Raw genomic sequence first — 20,828 nt, forward strand, 5'->3', positions numbered from 1 at the left:
ATAGATGAGTGCTGCCATCTACCTTCTAAAAAGCTCGGCTATATTGATTTTATCGACAAATTTTTTCTCATGCATTTTAGGTTATGTTTATAAGCTGAAAACGTTTGAACGTTGCAAAGATTTGATGCAATTTTTGGTCTCAATTTGATACTTTTAGGAAAACTGTGAGTTAATTAATTTGTTAAAAATGCAAAACAATAAAAATAATAATATTAACTTCACAATCGATTTTTCAGTTCTTTTTTAGGGCTGCTCACGAGACGAGACTATAGTGTCGGTCTCGTCTCTAATTCTTGTCGAGAGTCTCGACTGACTGGATTTTCATATATAATTTTGTAAAAATATTTTTTTATAATAAAATATTTTTAATTTAAATCATAATAGTTTTCTTCTGTTAAACATAATCTAATAAAAATAGAGAACGATCTGTGAATCTTTTGTTAAACCCTATAGTAAACGCAAACATCCCTAACCTACAAATTTATATTTAAATTTAATCATAGAATTTGCTAATAAAAAAAATTTGTATAGAAATTAATGTCTTCTGTGTGCGCATAGTTTGCTGTAGTTATTATAGTTATAATTATAATAAATAAAGTAAATTTTATTTGGCAATAAATAAGCTTTTATTTAAATAATTACAATTCTTGTATACAATACTTTTTTTAAATCGATCTATTTCTAATTTTTTTTTTTTTTTGTAATTACGAATTATATACTATATTATTTTTATATATATTGCAGAAATTTTGCGCGCATTCAAGGAATTCATCAATTTGTTTCGCAATAGAAATACTACACATGGGGTTCCATAATTAAAATATATTTATGGTTCCTTTTTACGCTCCTATTGTATATCACTTTTTTTTTTATTTCATCAGAAACTAATAAATATTTTCAAAGATTTTACATTACAATTAAAAGTCAGAAAAAAAGAGATTCTGGTTATATTAGAGGTTTTGATAGTAAAATTTCTTAGTGATAATAATAAGAATAATAATAATCTTATTTACAATAAATATTAATTAGATGTTTAGAAAACAAAGAAATTATTAAATACGTCATTCAAATTTTTTGATTCTAAATTAATAAATTTAGTATAAGTCAATTTTATTTACAATTTTTTGAAAATTGATTTTCAAAAATTATAGTTTTGATTGAATTTATTATGTGAAATTTTGTTATAAACTAATTGAATTTTCAATTTTTTTACCATTATGTTTATAAAAATTACTACGGAAAGAAATTTTATTATCAGTTATTAATATTTATTAGGAACACTTTTAAAAACTCATTACACTATATATTATGGAGCTTTTTTAATATTCGATAATATTTCTTATGAAAAGCTGTCTCTCTTTGAATTATTTTGTTTAATTTAACATAAATATTATTTCTTGATGAAATCAATTAATTTATAAATTAAAATTCATTCTTGTACCCTGAAAATTTTGAAAAATTTAAATTTAAAGAAAAAATAATTTATAGGCAAACTAAAGAAAAATTTGTATTTTAAAATATAAAATAAAAACCTATTTTTTTTAAAAAAAGGAGAAAAAAAACTTCAATAAAATATTGTGTAACTCATAATATATTTAGAAAAATTTTTAAATGAAAGAAAAACACTTTGGGTTAAATGATTTGTTCTTTTATAAATTATAAAAATTATACAAAAAAGATGACGGTAAAAATTTGACAAATAAATAATTTTACAGCAAATAATTTTTGTAGGGACAACGAAGTAATTACTTTTTCTAAGATTAATAAAATGGTTTTTTTTTTTTTACTAATAAACCGGTTTTTTTTTTTTTTTTTTTTTTTTGTAATTAAACTAAAAGAACTGATATAATTTACTTATTGTTAAAACATTACGTTATATCACTATAATTTACCAATCTATAAATAAATGTACAATTATTTTTTTCGTAAGATTTACCAAAAATTATTATTTTTTTTTTGTCAAAAGCAAGAGAGGAGTTTTCGATGTGGGTTTTATTACTTTTTTTTTAATTAAGAAATCTCTCTAGTCAGCCCCAAAAATCTGTTTCTATATTTACAAGTGAAAATAAGGGGGAAGAATCGTTTGAAGCAAAAAGAAAAAAAAAAAAAAATACAAATCAGTCGACGGAAAATTTAAGCTTCGAGGATCCAACGTACTTTTTTACGCTTATATTTATAACCACGCTTTAATTATTTAATTTTTTTTTTCACCATTTAACGAATATATATAATATATTTTTTTCTGTAAATGAAACATATATATAAAAAACATATTTTCGTAGTAAACATTTTTTTTTTCTTCTTTTTGAAAACGTGGTATAATATAATTCGATTGAACACACGAGATTTGGAACATTCGTTTGCGCTTTATTTTTCCTTATATATATAGAAAAATAAAGATCGCTTTCATTTTCTAGTTAATATCGGAACCTTGTCTTCTACATTCGTCGTGATTAGAGAAAAAAAAAATTATTATTCAAAAAAAAAAAGTAGGAAAAAAAAACATTTTAAATACAATAAAATATTGAAGTTATATTTTGAATATTGTAATTAAAATTAATTTTTCATTCCATAAATATGTAATTGTCAATTATAAATTAAATAAATTTTGAAGTTTAAATTCATTTTTATAATATTTTTATAAAATACCCGCATATATGTAAATAAAAAAAGAAAAAGTAATAATATTTTTCTCTCGTCACGATTCCGTTACAATATCTTACGTGGCTTTTTTTTAATACATTATATATATTATATAGCTTTGAACTTTTTCACTTCCGCAAGAAGCAATCACAATTGGAGTATTTTGAAAATGAAAATTTAAACGAAAAATTCGACGCATTAACATTTTATAAAATACAATTTTTTTCAATTATATATAGATAATTCCTTTATAAAATTTTAATTTAAAAAAGTTTCAATTTGAAATTTGAATTTTGGAATTTTATACTATTTTTACAATTATTCAAATATAATATCCTTATATGGGGTGTGATTTTCATTCAAAAATATTTTTTTTTCGTAATCTTTATGAAAAATAAAAAATGTATTACTTTATTTTTCGATTTGATAAAAATTATAAAAGTTAGGATTTTTTTTTTTTAATTTAACGTCTTCAGAAGCCGAGCACTTTTGAAACCTGTTGTCAAATTCAATTAAATAAAAAGTTTGTAAAATAAAAAATCGTTTAAGTAACAATTTTGTACTAAAGAAATACAGTTAAATGAAATTTCTGTCAAATAATAATTCGAAGAAATGAAAATTCGGCTATATGTAAATTCTATAGATAATAAAAAAAAATCACCAATTCGACAATTTTTATTAAATAGAGAAATAAAAAAAAATATGTATTTTCTTAATTTTCATAAAGATTTCAAAAAAAAAAATATTGCAGACAAAGAAAAATTTTTTTCAAATGAAAATATTACATTAAATGCGTCCTATATCGGAATTTATAATTTTTTTTTTTTAATATTTTGAACTCGAAACCTTTTTTTTCGAAAAGAATTATTTTTTTTCAATTTAATCTTTAAATTTTAATCTCAAATTAATAAATCTGTTTCCACATATTGAGCGATGATTATAACAAAATTATTATTAATTAAATTTTCACAAAATACACATATGAAAAGTAAACGTAAAAAATTCAGCATTTATGTATCTATCGTAAATGCTTTAACAAATGGACCAGCATTTAAATAAATTAAATATATAATTTTAATTAATTTTTTTTTAATACTCAACAAATTAAAATTTATGTTTTGTTGTAATATACGTTTTTACACTAATTGAGATAAATAAAACACAGATGAGCATAAAGGAAATTTATATAACAAAACTTTATAATTATTAATTTTAATAAAAATTTTTTTTTTTTTTTTTTTGCTATTCAGATTTGTCTTATCTTTTTTTTTTTTTAATTATGCAAATGTGCAGTTGGATGTGTGTGTACTCGGTAATATTCTGATTATGTAAAATTAGATATAATTATCTCATTTTCTAATTGAGCCTTAATTAATTGAATGCTCCAATTAATTAAACAGATTTATACATTAATCGTAGTTGTCATTGTTATCAGGGTTATTTAATTTTTCATTTGTGAATTTTAATTGAAAAATTTGAAATTAAAAAATTCCAACTGCATTGAGATTGTTTTTGCTTTATTTTTTTTCTTAAATACTCCGTTTTTTTTGTGACTCTTTAACAGAAGAATATAACATATACTTATATATATATATTATATCTCTCGGCATATATCTTTTCATCTTTTATGTTCATTTTGGATCACATCGTAGCTTACAGTTCATTTGGTCTTACTTAGCTTTTATATATATAAATATTTATATAGGATATATTATAATTATAATATAATTATTTACAAGTACAAGATCGGGTGACCAACATTGAACGCGACATAAATTTTTTTTTTTTATTATTATAAATTTTTCCTTTTAATTTGATAATTACGAATTAGTGACGATTTTCTTAAAAATTAAATAATTTTGATTAATTTTTTTTTTTTTTTCATTTAGATCACTGTATTTATTATTTCATTTAAAATATATGCCAGAATGTTGATAACCTGAAAAAGAGAGATAAAATTTTGAGAAAAATTTTTGAAAAAATCTGAAAAAAAAATTAAATTATAATTTTCTTGTAAGTAATTAATTTTTTTGGATAATCAAATTTAGAGATAAATAAAAATGACTTTTTTTTCTTCGTAATTTTTTAAGATTACGTTTGTTTGAAATATTTGAAATATAAAATTTCAATTTAAAAAAATAACGACTGAATAATTAAAATTAATCTCTTTTTTGGGTTTTATTAGGATTTATATTTTTTTAATTTTCATTATTTAAATATAATCGAGAGATATTTTTATTATTTTATCACGGTTTTTTGTATTATTATTTTTCTCAAGTTTTTTTTTCTTGTAAATTTTCTAAAGAATTTTATAAATTATAAATTGACCTGAAAAATCTAGAATATATAATGAAAATTGTTTTTCAATGAATAATAAAAAACGATATAAATTTTTTTAAATGTTATTTCTCAATCTTCGATAAGTAGAATTTAATTCCTTGAAACATATGAAAATAAATAAATTTTTTTTTTTGCTAGTTCGATATATACAAAATTGTCACTTGTTCGTAATTAGCGTTTTATATTCAAAGATAAAAAGAAAATTTAATGTATCTTTTAGATTAATTTATAATTTTCTAATATATATATTTATATAATTATATTATATTATTCTTATGATATAATTATATAATTATATTGTATATTATATTTTTGTAAAAATTAATTAATATTTTTAATTAACGAATCAAAAAAATATTTCTCCCAATCTTTTTTTTTTTAATGAAAAATAATTTATTTTTGAACTAAATTTAGAAAAAAAAAATTAAATCGTAAATATGTAATTTAATTTTTCTACCCTTTTGTTCCTTTTTTGTATTTTTTTATATAAAGAATTCCATTATTATCAAAAAAAATGTCAGTCAATTTAAAAAAATTTTTTTTTTAATTTTTGAAATGTTTCATTTATAGACAATATTCTGCGAAACTACGTTAAAATGTATTCAGTAAAAGACAGTCTTTGATTTACTTTTATTTCTGCGATAAAAAATGATTATGCATTTTATTTTCTACTTAAAAATTGCGCGTTCAGGTTAAAAAGGTTTTTTTTTCTTTTTTCTTTTTTAACTTTTGGTCATCCCGAGTTTTTATGGTTTTCTGTATATAATATTTTTTTTTTTTATCAATATTTGACGAATCTTAAAATTAAATAGCACTCTTTTTTGTTCAAAAGGTATAAATATTGATTATCATAATTAGGAAATTTACTAAAAATCATTGTTTTTCTTTTTTTTTCCTAAACGAAAACGCATTTTTTGATTTTAATCTTTTTATTTCGTGTTTTCGATATTCTTATAATTATTTCTGTCGATTTTAATCAAATGAGTGATTAAAAATTCAAAAATCCAGTTATAAAATACAAAAATTATTTTTATATTTTGAAAGTTTTCTTAAAAAAAAAATTTTTTTTCTCCTTTACAAACAATATAGAAATTTTGAATTTTTTTAAATTAAATAACTTTTTTTTAATTTGAAGTAAAATATTTTTTTTAACCGAAAGAAATAATTATAAAAATGAAATAATTTTTTTCTGTAGTAAAAAGTTTATAAATGAAAAATCAGAGAAATCTAGTTAAAAAATTTGAAGAGTGAAAATTTTTCAAATTAGTTTTAAATCGAAAATAGTGGAATTTAATTTTTATATAATAATAAAAATTTTGCAAAGATTTTGTATAGACCACATCGACGCAATATATTTAAACTGTAATAATACTATATGTATATATTATATATAGGAAACTATTGCCCATTCTCTGTTCTATAATATGATTTTAGCGAAACTATCCCTAATTGGCAGTTTAATTCATTCAATTAGTTTGCTCATTCAAACGAAATCTGATTTTCGTTTTACTTTTTTTTTCTCTCTCTCTCTCTATATATATATATATAATTACAATTTACATAATAAGCTTAAAACTATATAATTTTAGATCTAATTTCATCAACTTTCACTAAAATCTCTTTCATAATTGTCAATTAATTTTAATCTACAGTTGATGAAATCAGCCGCATTAAATTGTCAAGCTTGCAGATACAAGATATATAAAATTTTTAATTCTTGGTAAAAAATTGACGTCGATCAAGTTCACAACGTTTATGATCAACGTTTGAAAAAAAAATATATATTTTTTTAAGTTGCGAAAATTAATTTTTTTTCCAGAAATTTTTTTTTAATTGTTGATAAAAAAAAATTGCAAAAATTTTTTTAAATAAAAAAATTGTAAGAAAGATATATTTTTTTTTCTTCTAAATCGTTGATAATAAATGTTGTTAACTTTCACCGATGTAAAAATTGTAAAGAGAAAAAATAATTCTCTTTTTACCGCATACTTTTTTTATTCCAAAGGCACAAATATAGGGTCTAAAAACACTATTTTTGTGCCAGTGAGCTAAAAAAAATGAATAATTATATTAATTTAAATAAATTATTTTTAAGATAATCTGAATATTCACTACAAATAAAATAAATATTTCAGTTTCATAAATAAATAAATAAATAAATTATTAATAATAATAATAATATTAGTACAATAATACATAATATATTAATTTTTTTTCCTTATTTTCGTTTATTTTGCAAATCATAATTTTTACCAAGTTAAAAAAATATATATATATATATATATTATTTTTATTTGAAAAATAAATAATAGTTTTTTTTCTTATTTTTTTTTTATAGTCTAAGGGGGTATAATAAATATATATGGTAAATAAATAGATGATTATTGAGATAATGTTCTGCAAACTTCTATTCACGATATTTAAAATTCGTCATTCTAATTCTCTCATTATCTCATGTTCTTTCGCATAATTTATATCGGAAGTACGAGAAATTGAGCCTATAATAAAAGTTAGAAGTTAATAACTTTCATTTCGAAAGCTTTACCTCTATCTTTCATTCGTGGGGGTGCATTATTATCATCGTCACTATCGATATTCTCATCTTCTTCAGGAAAGTCTTCTAATCGATCTTGATAATCGTCCAACTGTGAATGAAAAATCAATTTTGTTATAGAATATTATATATTTTTCTTTTTAATACATTAAATCTAATTTATCAATTGATTCTATCATAAATTAAGAGTATATTCTTTTAATGTTTTAAAAGCACAATAAATATTTTTTTTGAAAATATTATTTTAAACGAATAGGTAATAATTATAATTATTAAATTTTTTTTTTCTAAATTCAAAACATAGAAGCGCATGAATTTCCCACAAAAATCATTAGTTTAAATTTTTATTTTTATGCATTTTATTAGATATAATTTTTTTTTTAGACGAATAATCATTTTTTGAATTACAAAATTTGATATAGAATTTGTTTTAAAAAAAAATTTTTATTTAACAGATTTTTTAGATGCCGAATTTCTGTTTGACAGAATTTTTATTTTACAAAATTTCTCCTTAACCAACTTTTTATTAAAAAAAAAAAAATGTTAATTTAGCCGAATATTAATTTATCAGAAATTTAAGTGATTCGAATTTTTACATTCCAAAAATTTCCAATTCACCGAATTTCCATATTTGTTCGGTATTAACAAATGTCCGACAATCGACCGAAAAATTTCGGCGCGAATTTTAAAATTAACTAATCACAATTTTCTTGATAATTTCTGATTGATTAATTTTAAAATTAGCGCCGAAATCCTTTTTGTCTATTGTTTGTCGGATATTTGCAATTTTTGAAAATTCGAAATTTGGCGTTTTTATGAATTCTATCAAATAACAATATTCTTGGAAATAAATATTTAAACAAATAAATATTTGATAATTTGAAAATTATGGCATTTAAAAATTCGAATCATTTAAAATTCTGTTGAATGAGAATTCTGCTAAATGAATAATATTCGGTTAAATTAGAATTTAAAAGAAAAATTTAATTGTAAAAAATGAAAATTTGTCTAAAAATGAACTAAATAAAAATGTTTAAAATGAAAATTATAACCATTGATTTGATTTTTTTAGGGAAATCCATACGCCCTGAAAATGTATAATATCAAAAATCAGTTGATAAATATATATTATTTAAATTAGTTTATTTTTAAGGTTAGGTGAAAGTCGTTGTAATTTTTTCATTGAAGCTCTATATGTAAAAATTGCATCGACTTTGATCTACCCTTAATTTATAATGAATTTAACCCTTAACGGTCACACTGGGTATGAATGTCATTCATTCATTAGTTTTGAAGATTAATATTCAATATAAATACCTTTTTTGCAAGGAAACAAAAAAACGTATTTTTTCCTTAGGTATTCTATATTAACTGTACAAATTTCAATTAAAAATATTAAAATTTCAAAAAGTTATGATTTTTTTTTTTACCAAAAACATCAAAAAGAGGTGTGACCTTTAAGGGTTAATAATGAATAATGTAATAATTTACTAATTAGTGAGAAATTATTCATTAATAAAAGTACACAAGTAAAATTACATTTTTTCATATTATAATTTTTGAATAATTTCTTACTACATAAAGAATGTTTTGATCAGAAGATTTATTATAATTCATTCCATAAATATGAAGTTTAATGTTTTCGGCGTTTGAAGATGAATTTTCTTTTTCAAACATTGTCGAATGGAAAAAAAATGGAATTTAATTTACCAGATAAATCTTGAATTCTTTTAATAGATAAATCCAGTTTTTTTTTTTTTGTAGAAATGTTAGTAATGATTATTAAAGCCCGAACTAGCGTTATTTTTAGCTTGTTTTTATTTTGATGTCAAAGTTGAGAACACTACTTTCGAGGAGTGGGGATAATGTGCAATTACCAATCACTGCACAAAGAGTGGAATTAGCGGTGTTGTGATTGGTAGATGCATGTTCCCCCCCACCACTCTCAACAGACGCGCGCAGCATTCTCATATCTTACAGACAACACAAACTGAAAATGTCCTTAGTCCAGAATTTAGATTTATGAATATATATATGAAAATGTTATTTGATCTAAACTATGGCATAATGATATTGATTGACGTGGTACATGATTTTTGAATTGATTTCATTATTATAAAAACAATAAAAATAAATATACTTTTTTTTGTATGTAGAATCTAGCTAACATGAAATTTATCTAAAATTTGCATTCTCAAAATAACTACCAACGACTCACATGTACAGTAGCTAAGCGGATACCGACGTTACCACAGACAGGGGTTGATTACCCATACATCTGCGGATCACATTTAGGTATGGTAAATATTTCATTTCAATAATTAGATATGCCAATTTATTATTTATCACAAGAATTTATATTATTAATATTATTTATCCCAAATATTATATTCCATAAATATTAAAACGAATTTTTTTTAATTACTGGATTGTCATTATTAGAAACAACTCAATTTTATCATTACATTGAATTTTTTTTCTGTTAAAATTGCATTCAAACGTTTTTTTTTCTCTGTTCAACGATATAATTCTACGTTACCAAAGAAAGCATTTTGTGAAACAAAAAAAGCAAACAAGAGAAATATTAATTTCAAGCTGTGTTTAAACATTTACAACGCAGATAGCACGTAAGCTTAGAGCAACCTTGCGGCAAGCTTGCCGCGCAATATTGCCAACATTGCACGGCAAACTTGCCGCAAGCTTACTGTAAGCTTCAAATGTTCCACAGGATCCAAGCTTGCATGGTTACTGCAAGATTGTACAATAAAAATTATCGTAATATTGCTCAGTAAGCTTGCACGGTAAGCTTGTAGCAAGGTTGGTGCAAGGTTGACAAATAACCTTTCTTTAAACCTAAAAAATTTTTTTTAATGTTTCTTACTAATTTATATAAAAAAATCTATATAATAAAATTATATAAATTAGACGAAACATTAAAAAAAAATTTGTAGGTTTAATGCAAGGTTATTTGGCAAACTTACACCAACCTTGTTACAAGCTTACCGTGCAAGCTTACTGAGCAATATTACGATAATTTTATTGTGCAATCTTGCAGTAATCTTACACTGTAATCTTTCGGTAAGCTTACCATTCAAGCTTGGGTCAGGTGGGAAATTTGAAGCTTGCGGCAAGTTTGCCGTGCAAGGTTGGCAATATTGCGCGGCAAGCTTATCGCAAGGTTGCTGCAAGCTTACGTACTATCTGGGAACTGGTAACGAATTGCATAATAAATAAAATTAATTCTATTATTATTATTTAAAAGGTGTTGGTGGCAATTCTATAAAAGTTTGTGATTTTATAATAAAAATTGAAAATTTTTATTCAAAGTTATATTAAACAATGCAGATAATAAATTATATTCAAAGAAATAAGATTCTAAACTAAATTTTCTGCATTTTAACCCGGCGAGACTAAGGTTCAATTTTGTAACACCGTGACTAAGGTAGGGTAAATTTTACCCTATAATGATTTTCTGTTTCTATATTTAAGAAAAGCTTAAAATCATGGAAATTTTTTAACAAATTTGTTTTATATTGTCTAGTAATGTAATTTATTAGTGTCACAACAAAATTTGCATTTATATAAAAATCGCAGTAAAATTCAGCATTCCTAGTTCAAACTATCGAGGAATAAAAGTTTCATAGGGTAAAATTTACCCTACTTTAGTCACGGCGGGTTAAAGTAAAACACGTAATATATAGTTTTAATTTAATTTGTAGTACTAAAAAAAAAAATAAGAGATTATAAACTGAATTTCTTTTTTTTAAAATACTTACATCGACATCGCCCATCATTTCTTTAGTTGACACTGTCGTATCGTTTCGACGAATACTTCCATGATGAATGTCGACATCAAGTTTCGTTAATTGGAACCTTCGCATAAGAAAAACGACAGGAATTGGCGCGATTCCTATAAGAATAATTCCCACTCCTATTGCGAGAACCCAATCTGGATATATTGTTAATTCGGTTTTGCCCTGTAATAAAAAAAAATATCATTTTTTTTCTACAATTTTTAAAATAATATTTACCTAAATGATTAATTTGACTAAACTGCAAAAAGATCAATTAATCTATTTTGTCTGGTTTAATTAAATAAAGTTAATTCAAATTTAATAAAACCTTTCTTTAATTATTGGGAATAGCAAAAGATTTTACTGGAATTGTAAAAATTTTAATTGTTTCCATTAAATATTTTACAATTCTATTGAAATTTTTCTCTGATTCCAAGATGAAGTTCTTTTCCGTGTATAGAAATCTATTTTGTGTTTAAATTTCGTGTAAAATAATAATTAATTTCTTACCAAAGCAGCAACCCATGCAGGATATTTTGGTTTATTCATAATCATTTGTACAACACTGGCAATTAAAATTGCAACCATGATTATTGGAGCCAAAAATCTCCATGTTATTTGCCAATACCATCCTGGTCTGTATCCAGTCATTTCTTCAATGTCTTTAGTGAATCTGTAATAATTATTCATGAATTTCGAACTTTTACAATAAAGACTGTTTGCAAAGGCAAAATCTTACTTTTCATGTCCATAGACAAATATTAGAGCTAACATTTCCATGAGAGCAACTAAAACAAGACCAATTGTTCCGGCAAAACTATCAAACATTGTTAACCAATATTCACCTGCCCCTGTGCAGAATATAAGACCCACGAAGAAACAGATAATGCAAACAACACCTTAAAAAATTTTTAGCAATTAGATAAAACTTTTTCATTAGTTTATATACTCTCTAAATAATCAGAATTAGTATAAGAATTTAACAATTTTATATAATTTACAATTACATAATACTAACCTGTCATGTATTGTTTTTTGATTCTTTTGAAAAGATCTATTTCAAAAATAACGCACAGCATTCCTTCTAAAAGTCCAATTTGTGATCCCAAACCAAGAGCAAGAAGCATTAAAAAAAATATACAAGACCAAAATGGTGCACCTGGAAGTTCGACTATTGCCTGTGTAAAAACTATAAAAGCCAATCCTGTGCCTTCTGCAGCCTGGTAAAAAGATATTTTTGTATATTTATAAATGTTAAGAATTAATATTATAGTGAGGATGGTAATTTTGATTAGCTTAATCAAATACTTAATAGGAGACACCTATTTATCATCTTAACTACAATTAATATTATATATATTTATTATTTTCCTTACATTATTTAGTTGCTCCCCTAAATCACAGACATCTAAACTTAAATTCATTGAAGAATTAAAATGATGTACAGCATTTTCAAATTCATTTGAATGAACTGAAATCGATGTATTTCCACTTAATAGTCCAGCCTCGATTAGCAAATTTTTGTTTCTAAAAAATATTAATTCTCTTTTGTAAAATAAAAAACGTTGATTGTATATTTACAGATTTTACATTTAAAATGTCAAGCATTCATAAATTTTTAATTGAGGAATATATTTCACGCTAGGAATAAATATTTTTTATGGTAATTCTACAATTTGGTTCAAATGGTTTTGAAATTTGCACATACGAATTTAAATTCATATCTCTAGTACTGGATTTTACAAATTTTATTAGTTCCTCTGGTTTTGGGTATCTCGTATATACTATTCTATCCAATTTCTTAATCCCAAGCTAGAATTGATTTTAAAATTTCATACGATATTGAAAGTTTATTTGGTTAGAATTTTCATTTTATGGAATTTCATTTGTCATCATTATTTTTGAGCCGAATTGCAATTACTTTCTGATTCATGCTCAAGGACGTTAGAGATCTAGAGAAAATAAAATCCAAATAATTGAACTTTTTCGCAGCTAAAAGATGTGTATGTTGTATTTGTGGAAATTAACAATTGGTATATTAGAGGCTTAAGTTTTTAAAATAGAGTTTTGAAATTTCTATTTATTATCTATTTTCCAAGATGAAAATCATCTATAAAATATTTGAACCAAATCGAAGGATTGTTGTCGCACCTAAACAAAAAAATTTATTCCCTGCGTGCAAAATCTCAACAAATAAAATTCTTACCCTTCAAGACATTTTTCCACATTACTCATTGCCTTGAAACCCAGAATTGCGAAAATAACAACGCTTGCATAAATTGCAGTAAAAGCATTGCAAAAACTCACAAGTAACACATCCCTAACACAATTGTTGTTGACAGTGTTGTAACTACCAAAAGCAATCAAAGATCCGAACGCCAAACCAAAACTGTAAAATACCTGCGTTGCTGCATCCAACCAAACCTTTGGCTCCAATAATTTTTCCACCTAAACATTAAAATACAAAAAGAATTGTTTCAAATTTCCTATTTTAGAATTAAGCCCCAAAAAAATCCGAACACAATCACAAAACTAGAAGCCAATACCTTTGGTGTATACATATGAGCCAATCCGGCTCCAGCACCCTTTAACGTAATCCCACGAATGAAGAAAATAGTGAGGACCAAGTAGGGAAACATTGAGGTGAAATAAACCACCTGCGAATCGATGACGACGAATTAAGTTCGATGGAGAAATTGCCTCTCTTGTAGGAAGCTATGGGAAGAGAAAAAAAAAAAAAATTCGGCGACTCCTTGCATTCCAAAAATGATTGCAACAAGAGACGTCCCTAAAATTTTTACATACATACCTTGCCCGACGATTGAATTCCTTTCATAACGATGCAAAATACAACTAGCCAACTGATTAGTAAACATATAACTATCCACCATTTTAATCCTTGGCCATCGTCAATTGTTGGTGATGCATCAAGAGTTACACGATACCAAAAATAAGCGGTCTCCGAACTTTTTGCACATTCTTCGACCGGTTTTCCATTCACCATTGGACAGGAAGCCCACAATAAAGGTTCCTAAATAATTTTTTTTATTAGTAATTGTTTTTAGTTTTCTTTTAAAAAAAAACAACGTATTTTTAATACTTACACCAAATTTATATGTCACAGCCTGATGTGCAAATAATTGTGTGTGGTGGGGAAAAAAAGGAAAGAAAAATTAGTATTATTAATGAAAAAAGAAATTGAATTCTTTCGAAATTATTTGCGGATGATATTACCTGTAATGAGTTAAAGAGATAATAGAAGCACCAGGTGATGATTACATTGTAATAAAGTGCCACGAAAAATGTGACGATACAAGCAGCCATTCCTATACCTCCTAACCATGGATGTACAGTATTCCATACACCAAGTGCGCCTTGTCGCATTTTTTGACCAAGGCCCAATTCAATCAGGAACAAAGGTATACCTTCCAATATGAGCATGATGAAAAAGGGTATGAGGAACGCTCCTAAAAGGGAATAAAATCAAAATCATTTGTTAATTATTTACAATTACCAGAAATCTATAAATATATGATTTTCTTTATTTCAGATATAAGGAATACAAGCAGTTTTGATTTCAAAATCAGTATTCGAATTTTAAAATCGCGATTAATTTGGAATAGTAAAAATTTTTGTCGTTAGTGTTTCATTGCATAGAAATGGTGATTGGCTAAGACCTTTTTAATTAGTATCAGTGTTAATATTAATATATTAATATTAAAACAATTTTAACTCGGGTGTAACGTGTCAAAATTATCACGTCACAGTTGATATTCACTTTCTCCTGAAAGTGACAATCCTGAACGTTTTTAAATTATTTTTTCTTTTTTATTAATTTTACGAAATTAACTCACTAGTAATTGTTGACACATATCTACAGTCAAAATTTTGCATTTATACTTTTGCAAATAAAAAATTCTTTAGCAGTTTGATCAAGTAGAATCTATGTATAAGAGCTAAAACTATTTCATCTCCGTAGCCTTTTTGGGAGACATTTCATCTCCCAAGCTCCTGCATAAACTTTTTAGGACTATATATATTTGTCCAAACCTGCTTTTACATTACTCAACAAAATATAAACTACCACTAAGAAAATCAGCAACACCTAAAATCGAAGAAATTTTTATAAATTCATTTAAAATCAAAAATTAACCAAAAGGTCACTTTCAGGAGAATCATCCACCTTTTGAATTCGCAAATCTGATTTTAAAGCTGAGTTTATACTTTTGTAAAATTTATCAAAATCTACTACTTAGCGATGCCAAAAGTCATTTTAAGAATGATGATTTTTCAGGGCATGAATTCTCCATAAAAATTATTAGTTAGAATTTTCATTTGAAAGAATTTTTATTAGATATAATTATTTTTTAGACGAATTTTTATTTTTCGAATTAGATTTGGCCATTTGCAATGTCGGACAAATAAAAATTTGTTTAAAAAGAGAAATTGTGTCAAATTCTAATTAAAAAAATAAAAATTCGTCTAAAAAATAATTATATCTAATAAAAATTCTTTCAAATCAAAATTTTAACTAATGATTTTTATGGGATAATCATGTGCGCTTGAATATCTAAAATTAATTTATCAGAAATTTAGAAATTATATTCATTCGTCTAAAAATTTTTGTGTACCGAATTTTTATTTGACATAGTTTTTATTTTACAAATTTTCTCAGTCTCAATTTTTTATTTAAAAACTTTTCATTTAACCGAATATTAATTTAGAAGAATTCTCATTCAATAGAATTTTAAGTGATTTGAATTTTTAAATGGCTGAATTTTAACGAATCTTCATTTTCCCAAATTGTTATTTAATGAAGTTCCATAATAACGTTGAATTTTTACTTATTGAAAATTGCAAATGGCCAACGAAGAATATTTTTAATAATTTTTCTCTCGTTTGTTTGTCGGCTATTTGGAATTTTGGACAAATAGAAATTCCGCGTTTTATGAATTTCAAAAAATCAAAATTTTGGCAAAAATGATGATTCGGTGAATTAGAAATTCCGTCATTTAAAGATTCGAATCACTTAAAATTCGGTTAGATTATAACTTTTTAAATAAAAAATTGGTACTGAGAAAATATTTAAAATAAAAATTCTTTCTATAGTAAAAAATTCGGTTTCTAAAAATTTTGTTTTTTATAAGTTTAAAATGTTTTTTGTCATAAAATTTAACAATTGTTTTGAAAAAATTTTGTGTCAAAATAATACCGTTATATAAATTTTATATACCGTGGATGTACCAGTTACTGTCCATGTCCCAGTTTCTGTCCATTTTACAAATATCTCGTATAGTAATTTAAATTATTTTTTAACAATAATTTATTCCTTTTGTCACACAATCGACTTATTAGTTTAAGTAAACAAATAAAAGAAAATAATTTTTTTATAAATGTTATTTTGAAAATTAAACTGGACGGAAACTAGGTCTTAGGTGGACGGTAACTGGGACATCCACGGTATAAAATTTTTTTTTCTAATTGCTCCAGTTGGTTTTAAAAAGTTATTGATTTTTTTCATTTATTAATAAACACATAAAGATCAAGAGTGATGCACTCGTTTCAAAATGCATAACTGAGCGCGAGGATCGATAAATAATCGTTCATGCGCAGAATCATGAAAACGCGGATATTTGAGATGCGATAAAAGTCTAACCTCAAAAATATATGTGATTTCATCTGCGCAGAATCTAAATTCCTTTGAATAAGTTTATTTAATATTTTGATCATAGAACCAAACAAAAACGCGTCGAAACATGCGTAAAGCGATTTTCGTTTAAATTTTACTAAAATTTTTGTACTAAAAACATTTTTTTTCAATAATAAACATGAATATTTAGAAATGAATTCCAGTAATATAATTTGAGTACCGTTGAGTACCTATAAATATTTAGCAAAATGGGACTCAGTATATTATATGTCCTTGAAAATAGACCCTAACCATCTCAATCCTTATGAAATCTATATAGGGGGTTTTCCTTCCGCATACCATCTCACAACATTTCTCTCTCTCTCTCTCTCTCTTTCTCATGTATCCTTTACAGGCCAAGCAGCCAGACTGTCTCGTATTGATCCAGCAACATATACTCTCAAACTTTCTCACTCTCTTCTCATTCTGATGTTCTCTCTCTCTTCCTCGTACTACAAACTCACAATCGAATTACTTTAGTTCGCAAAGGGTATGAAAGGGACCGATATGGAAGCTTCTAGAAATTCCTCTGTTATATAGTTGAGAGGTTAGAAAAAAAAATAGAGGAAGGGGAGAAAAAAAATGAATTTCCAAATCGAAAAAATTTATTAAATTAATCACATAAGACATTCTCATTAATTTTGTTTGACCTATATAAATTAATTAAGCTCCCTTCTTTGTAATATATTATACTACATAATTTTTTTAAAAAAAACATTGAAGCAAAAAAAGTTGAATGAATTGTAGATAAAAATAAATGGATTAAAATAATCTATATTTTTTTTCTCTATATATTTTTTTTATAATCAATTTATTTTTTATAAGATACGTTTAGTTATATAGCATAACTACAAATGAATTTTGAAATTACCTTTAGGGGCTTTTTAAGTATTATGTAAGCCCCCCATCACCTCCAAATAAGCAAATTTTAATGGAAAAATTTAAAATTTTGTATGGTGCGTAAGCAACTCAGGAACACCTCCCTCCCCCTTAGACGCTTACGTAATACTTGAATGACACCTTGTACAAAAAATTACCTTTATATAAAAAATTGGAAATAAAAAATAATCTGTACCATAATTTCGGGCTATAAAAATCAATAACCTATTTTTAAAAAACACCCTCTCCCTTTTTTAAAAAAGGGGTCATTCAAGTATTACGTAAGCATCTAAGGTTCTTTACAAAAAAAAAAAAAATTTAAAAAACCACCCCTATTTTCCAAAAACTACTATTGTATATACACGGAGAGAAATTTCTAGGAATATTTACCGTGCTGCCACCTGAAAGTGAGTGCAAAGTACATTCTGGCAGTTTGTACTGTGCTTCCTCTATACAATCTGTAATGCAAAATTGTAAGGGCAGCACAGTAAAAACTGCCAGAATGTACTTTGCACTCACTTTCAGGTGTCAGCACGGTAAATATTCTTAGAAATTTCTCTCCGTGTAAGGGGTGCAATTCGAGATCAAATGTTTAAAGTTATTGAACTAGCTTGTAATTTTGTTAAATTATTGTGGGTGAAAGTTTTGAAGTTTTAAATGACACTGGCATTTTAAAATCCACATAATTATCTTTTAAAACTTTATGTTTGAAAGTGGGACAACAATGGGTTTTCGGGAAAAGTACAAAGTAGTATAAGGAGCTCTCATAAGACTTTTTATTTCAAAATGAGGAAAACTCTGTTTTTGTACTATTTAATCTTATGAACGTACTACTTTCTGACCAGATAATACGACTAAACAGTACAAAAACAGAGTTTTCCTCATTTTGAAATAAAAAGTCTTTCAATGTAGAAAGTGATGACGATTTTTTTTCTGTCTGATGTCATACTTAGTTAGCGATTGGAGTACATCTAACGTAAAAATGTTGCAACTCAAGAATTTTCACATTTTTCGTCTGCTAAACACATAACGCATGCGTAGATTTACATGTCCGCCATTTGTAATAATTCATTTCTCACCTGAGTTGCAACAGTTTCCCCGCAAGAGCGCTAGTATCGCTAACTACACTGAGAGACCTTTTGGACTGCAGCGGAACAAGGTAAGTGACAGCAGCGCCACTATGGTTTTGGTGTGTGGCGGTGCAATTTTGGGAGCGTGACTGCCCAAAATATTAGTGAGTGCAAAAGGTCTCTCAGTGTAAGAATGACTCAAGTAGAAAAGAAAAATCGTCATCAAAATTTTTCGAATGTATATCCATAGAGTGGGAGATCCTTATACTACTTCATTGAGAAAATTTAAAATAAGAAAATAAATAGTTTTTTTACATTTCCTCACAAACTTTTTGTTTTCCCATAGCTTATTCGCTTTAATATATGCCCAACCAAAAATTTCAGTACTATACCAGAGTTGACTATTGGCGCAGTATTGGTTCAGTATTGGCTGCCGAGACTGGGCAGTCTGTACTGAACCAGTACTGGTATTTTCATTGTATCCGTACTGGTGCAGTACCACCCTCCCAGTACTGAGCCGATATTGAACCAATATTGGCTCAAATAGATTTTCTTTTTGAGTAATACTAGTTTACAAAAAGTTCTAAAGTGAACCCAATGAATTTTTTTGTTTTTAAATATTTTGTTCATCAGAATTTTTTCAACTTGATTTTATTTTTCAAAATTAAAATTTACTTTATTTTGCTTTTTCTGTGGGTAAAATCTCGGGTAAAATTATTTAAACAAAAAGTTTCCTGAGACCAAGTCTAAAACATTTTGCAAGATTTTCTTTTTGTTTTCAGATATGCAATAAACCAAAAAAAATTTTAAACGATCAAACTAACAATAAATAAATTTGTTTATAAAAAATTAATATTTTTGAAAAATAAAATTTATAATATACATTTAATTTCAAAAATTAAATACAATCACAAGTAAAATTGCACAAATGTTATATTAGCAATAATATAAAATATACGATTAACCTTTCTTAATAGAAATTATAAAAAATAATTAAAGCTACAAACTTATATATTTTAATAGTCAATAAAATTATTGTAATTTGTTTCTGGATGTTATTTTTCAGTACTCGGCCAGTACTGAACCAGTAGTGGTGCCAACTCTGGTAGCCAATACTGGTAAAATGTTATCATCCCAAAGTTACGCCAACTTTGGCGCCAATACTGGGTGCCAGTACTGCGCCATTAGTAAATTTTTTATTGGGTGGGGCCATTCAACTATTACGTAAGCATCTAAGGCGGCGGGGGGGGGTCAAAGACGCTTGAAAATATGCTTACGTAATACTTGAATGACCTCTATTTTTGTTGGAAAAAATCTCGTCCTTCTAAAAAAAAAAAAAAAATTCAAAAAAAAGGAAGAAAAAATTTCCGAAGAGGGTCAAAACTGAAAAATAAGATTTAATTTTGAAAAAAAATTTATAACATTGAAAAGTACATATGAGGCAAAATTCCTGAAATGTCCGAACAAAAAATTAAAAGTTCTCGAATTTAATCCATACTTTTCTAAAATGTTGTTATTGTTGGTGAAAGTCTAAAAATCAATTATTATTGAATTTAATAAAATAGTTTTTAAATTACAACGTTTTTAATTTTTGACTTTTGAAAAAAAAAATTTTTTTCAATGTACAATATTTATAAGTAGAATGCATAAAAGTTAACATATATATAATGATTTTTAAAGCTTTTTTGACGAGCTACACGCTGTTAATAAAATTTTTTTTTTTTAAATAACATTTGACCTTGAAATTCAAGGTCAAAATGTTAATTTACATCTATCTCAAAATCGGATTTTTTAAAATTATTTTTAACTGTCTCAATGGAAAGCTTGACTAATTTCCTACAAAACATGTAATTTTTAGA

At 25.2% G+C, this 20,828-nt stretch overlaps 1 protein-coding gene across 3 annotated transcripts in view; it reads right to left on the reverse strand.

The window, feature by feature from the left end:
• Positions 1 to 4,153: 4,153 nt before the first annotated feature.
• The window catches only part of LOC127281086 (sodium- and chloride-dependent transporter XTRP3), a 33,757-nt gene continuing 17,082 nt past the window's right edge, over positions 4,154 to 20,828 (reverse strand). Inside the window, exons 2-13 of one of the 3 annotated variants that reach the window (XM_051304579.1) lie at positions 14,566 to 14,798; positions 14,436 to 14,456; positions 14,141 to 14,362; positions 13,878 to 13,988; positions 13,538 to 13,779; positions 12,708 to 12,858; positions 12,350 to 12,551; positions 12,071 to 12,230; positions 11,842 to 12,004; positions 11,314 to 11,514; positions 7,529 to 7,628; positions 4,154 to 4,582 (exon numbers count right to left, since the gene is read on the reverse strand). In XM_051304579.1, coding sequence (XP_051160536.1) covers positions 4,551 to 4,582; positions 7,529 to 7,628; positions 11,314 to 11,514; positions 11,842 to 12,004; positions 12,071 to 12,230; positions 12,350 to 12,551; positions 12,708 to 12,858; positions 13,538 to 13,779; positions 13,878 to 13,988; positions 14,141 to 14,362; positions 14,436 to 14,456; positions 14,566 to 14,798 — 1,838 coding nt within the window. In that variant the 3' untranslated portion in view covers positions 4,154 to 4,550. Of the gene's footprint in view, positions 4,583 to 6,507; positions 7,629 to 9,755; positions 9,816 to 11,313; positions 11,515 to 11,841; positions 12,005 to 12,070; positions 12,231 to 12,349; positions 12,552 to 12,707; positions 12,859 to 13,537; positions 13,780 to 13,877; positions 13,989 to 14,140; positions 14,363 to 14,435; positions 14,457 to 14,565; positions 14,799 to 20,828 lie in introns of those variants that run through there. The other 2 variants (XM_051304580.1, XM_051304578.1) reach the window with 2 other exon arrangements.

Source organism: Leptopilina boulardi, unplaced genomic scaffold, assembly GCF_019393585.1.
Source record: "Leptopilina boulardi isolate dan_hultmark-lab unplaced genomic scaffold, ZJU_Lbou_2.1 LbouV2_265, whole genome shotgun sequence".
Taxonomy (NCBI): Eukaryota; Metazoa; Arthropoda; class Insecta; order Hymenoptera; family Figitidae; genus Leptopilina; species Leptopilina boulardi.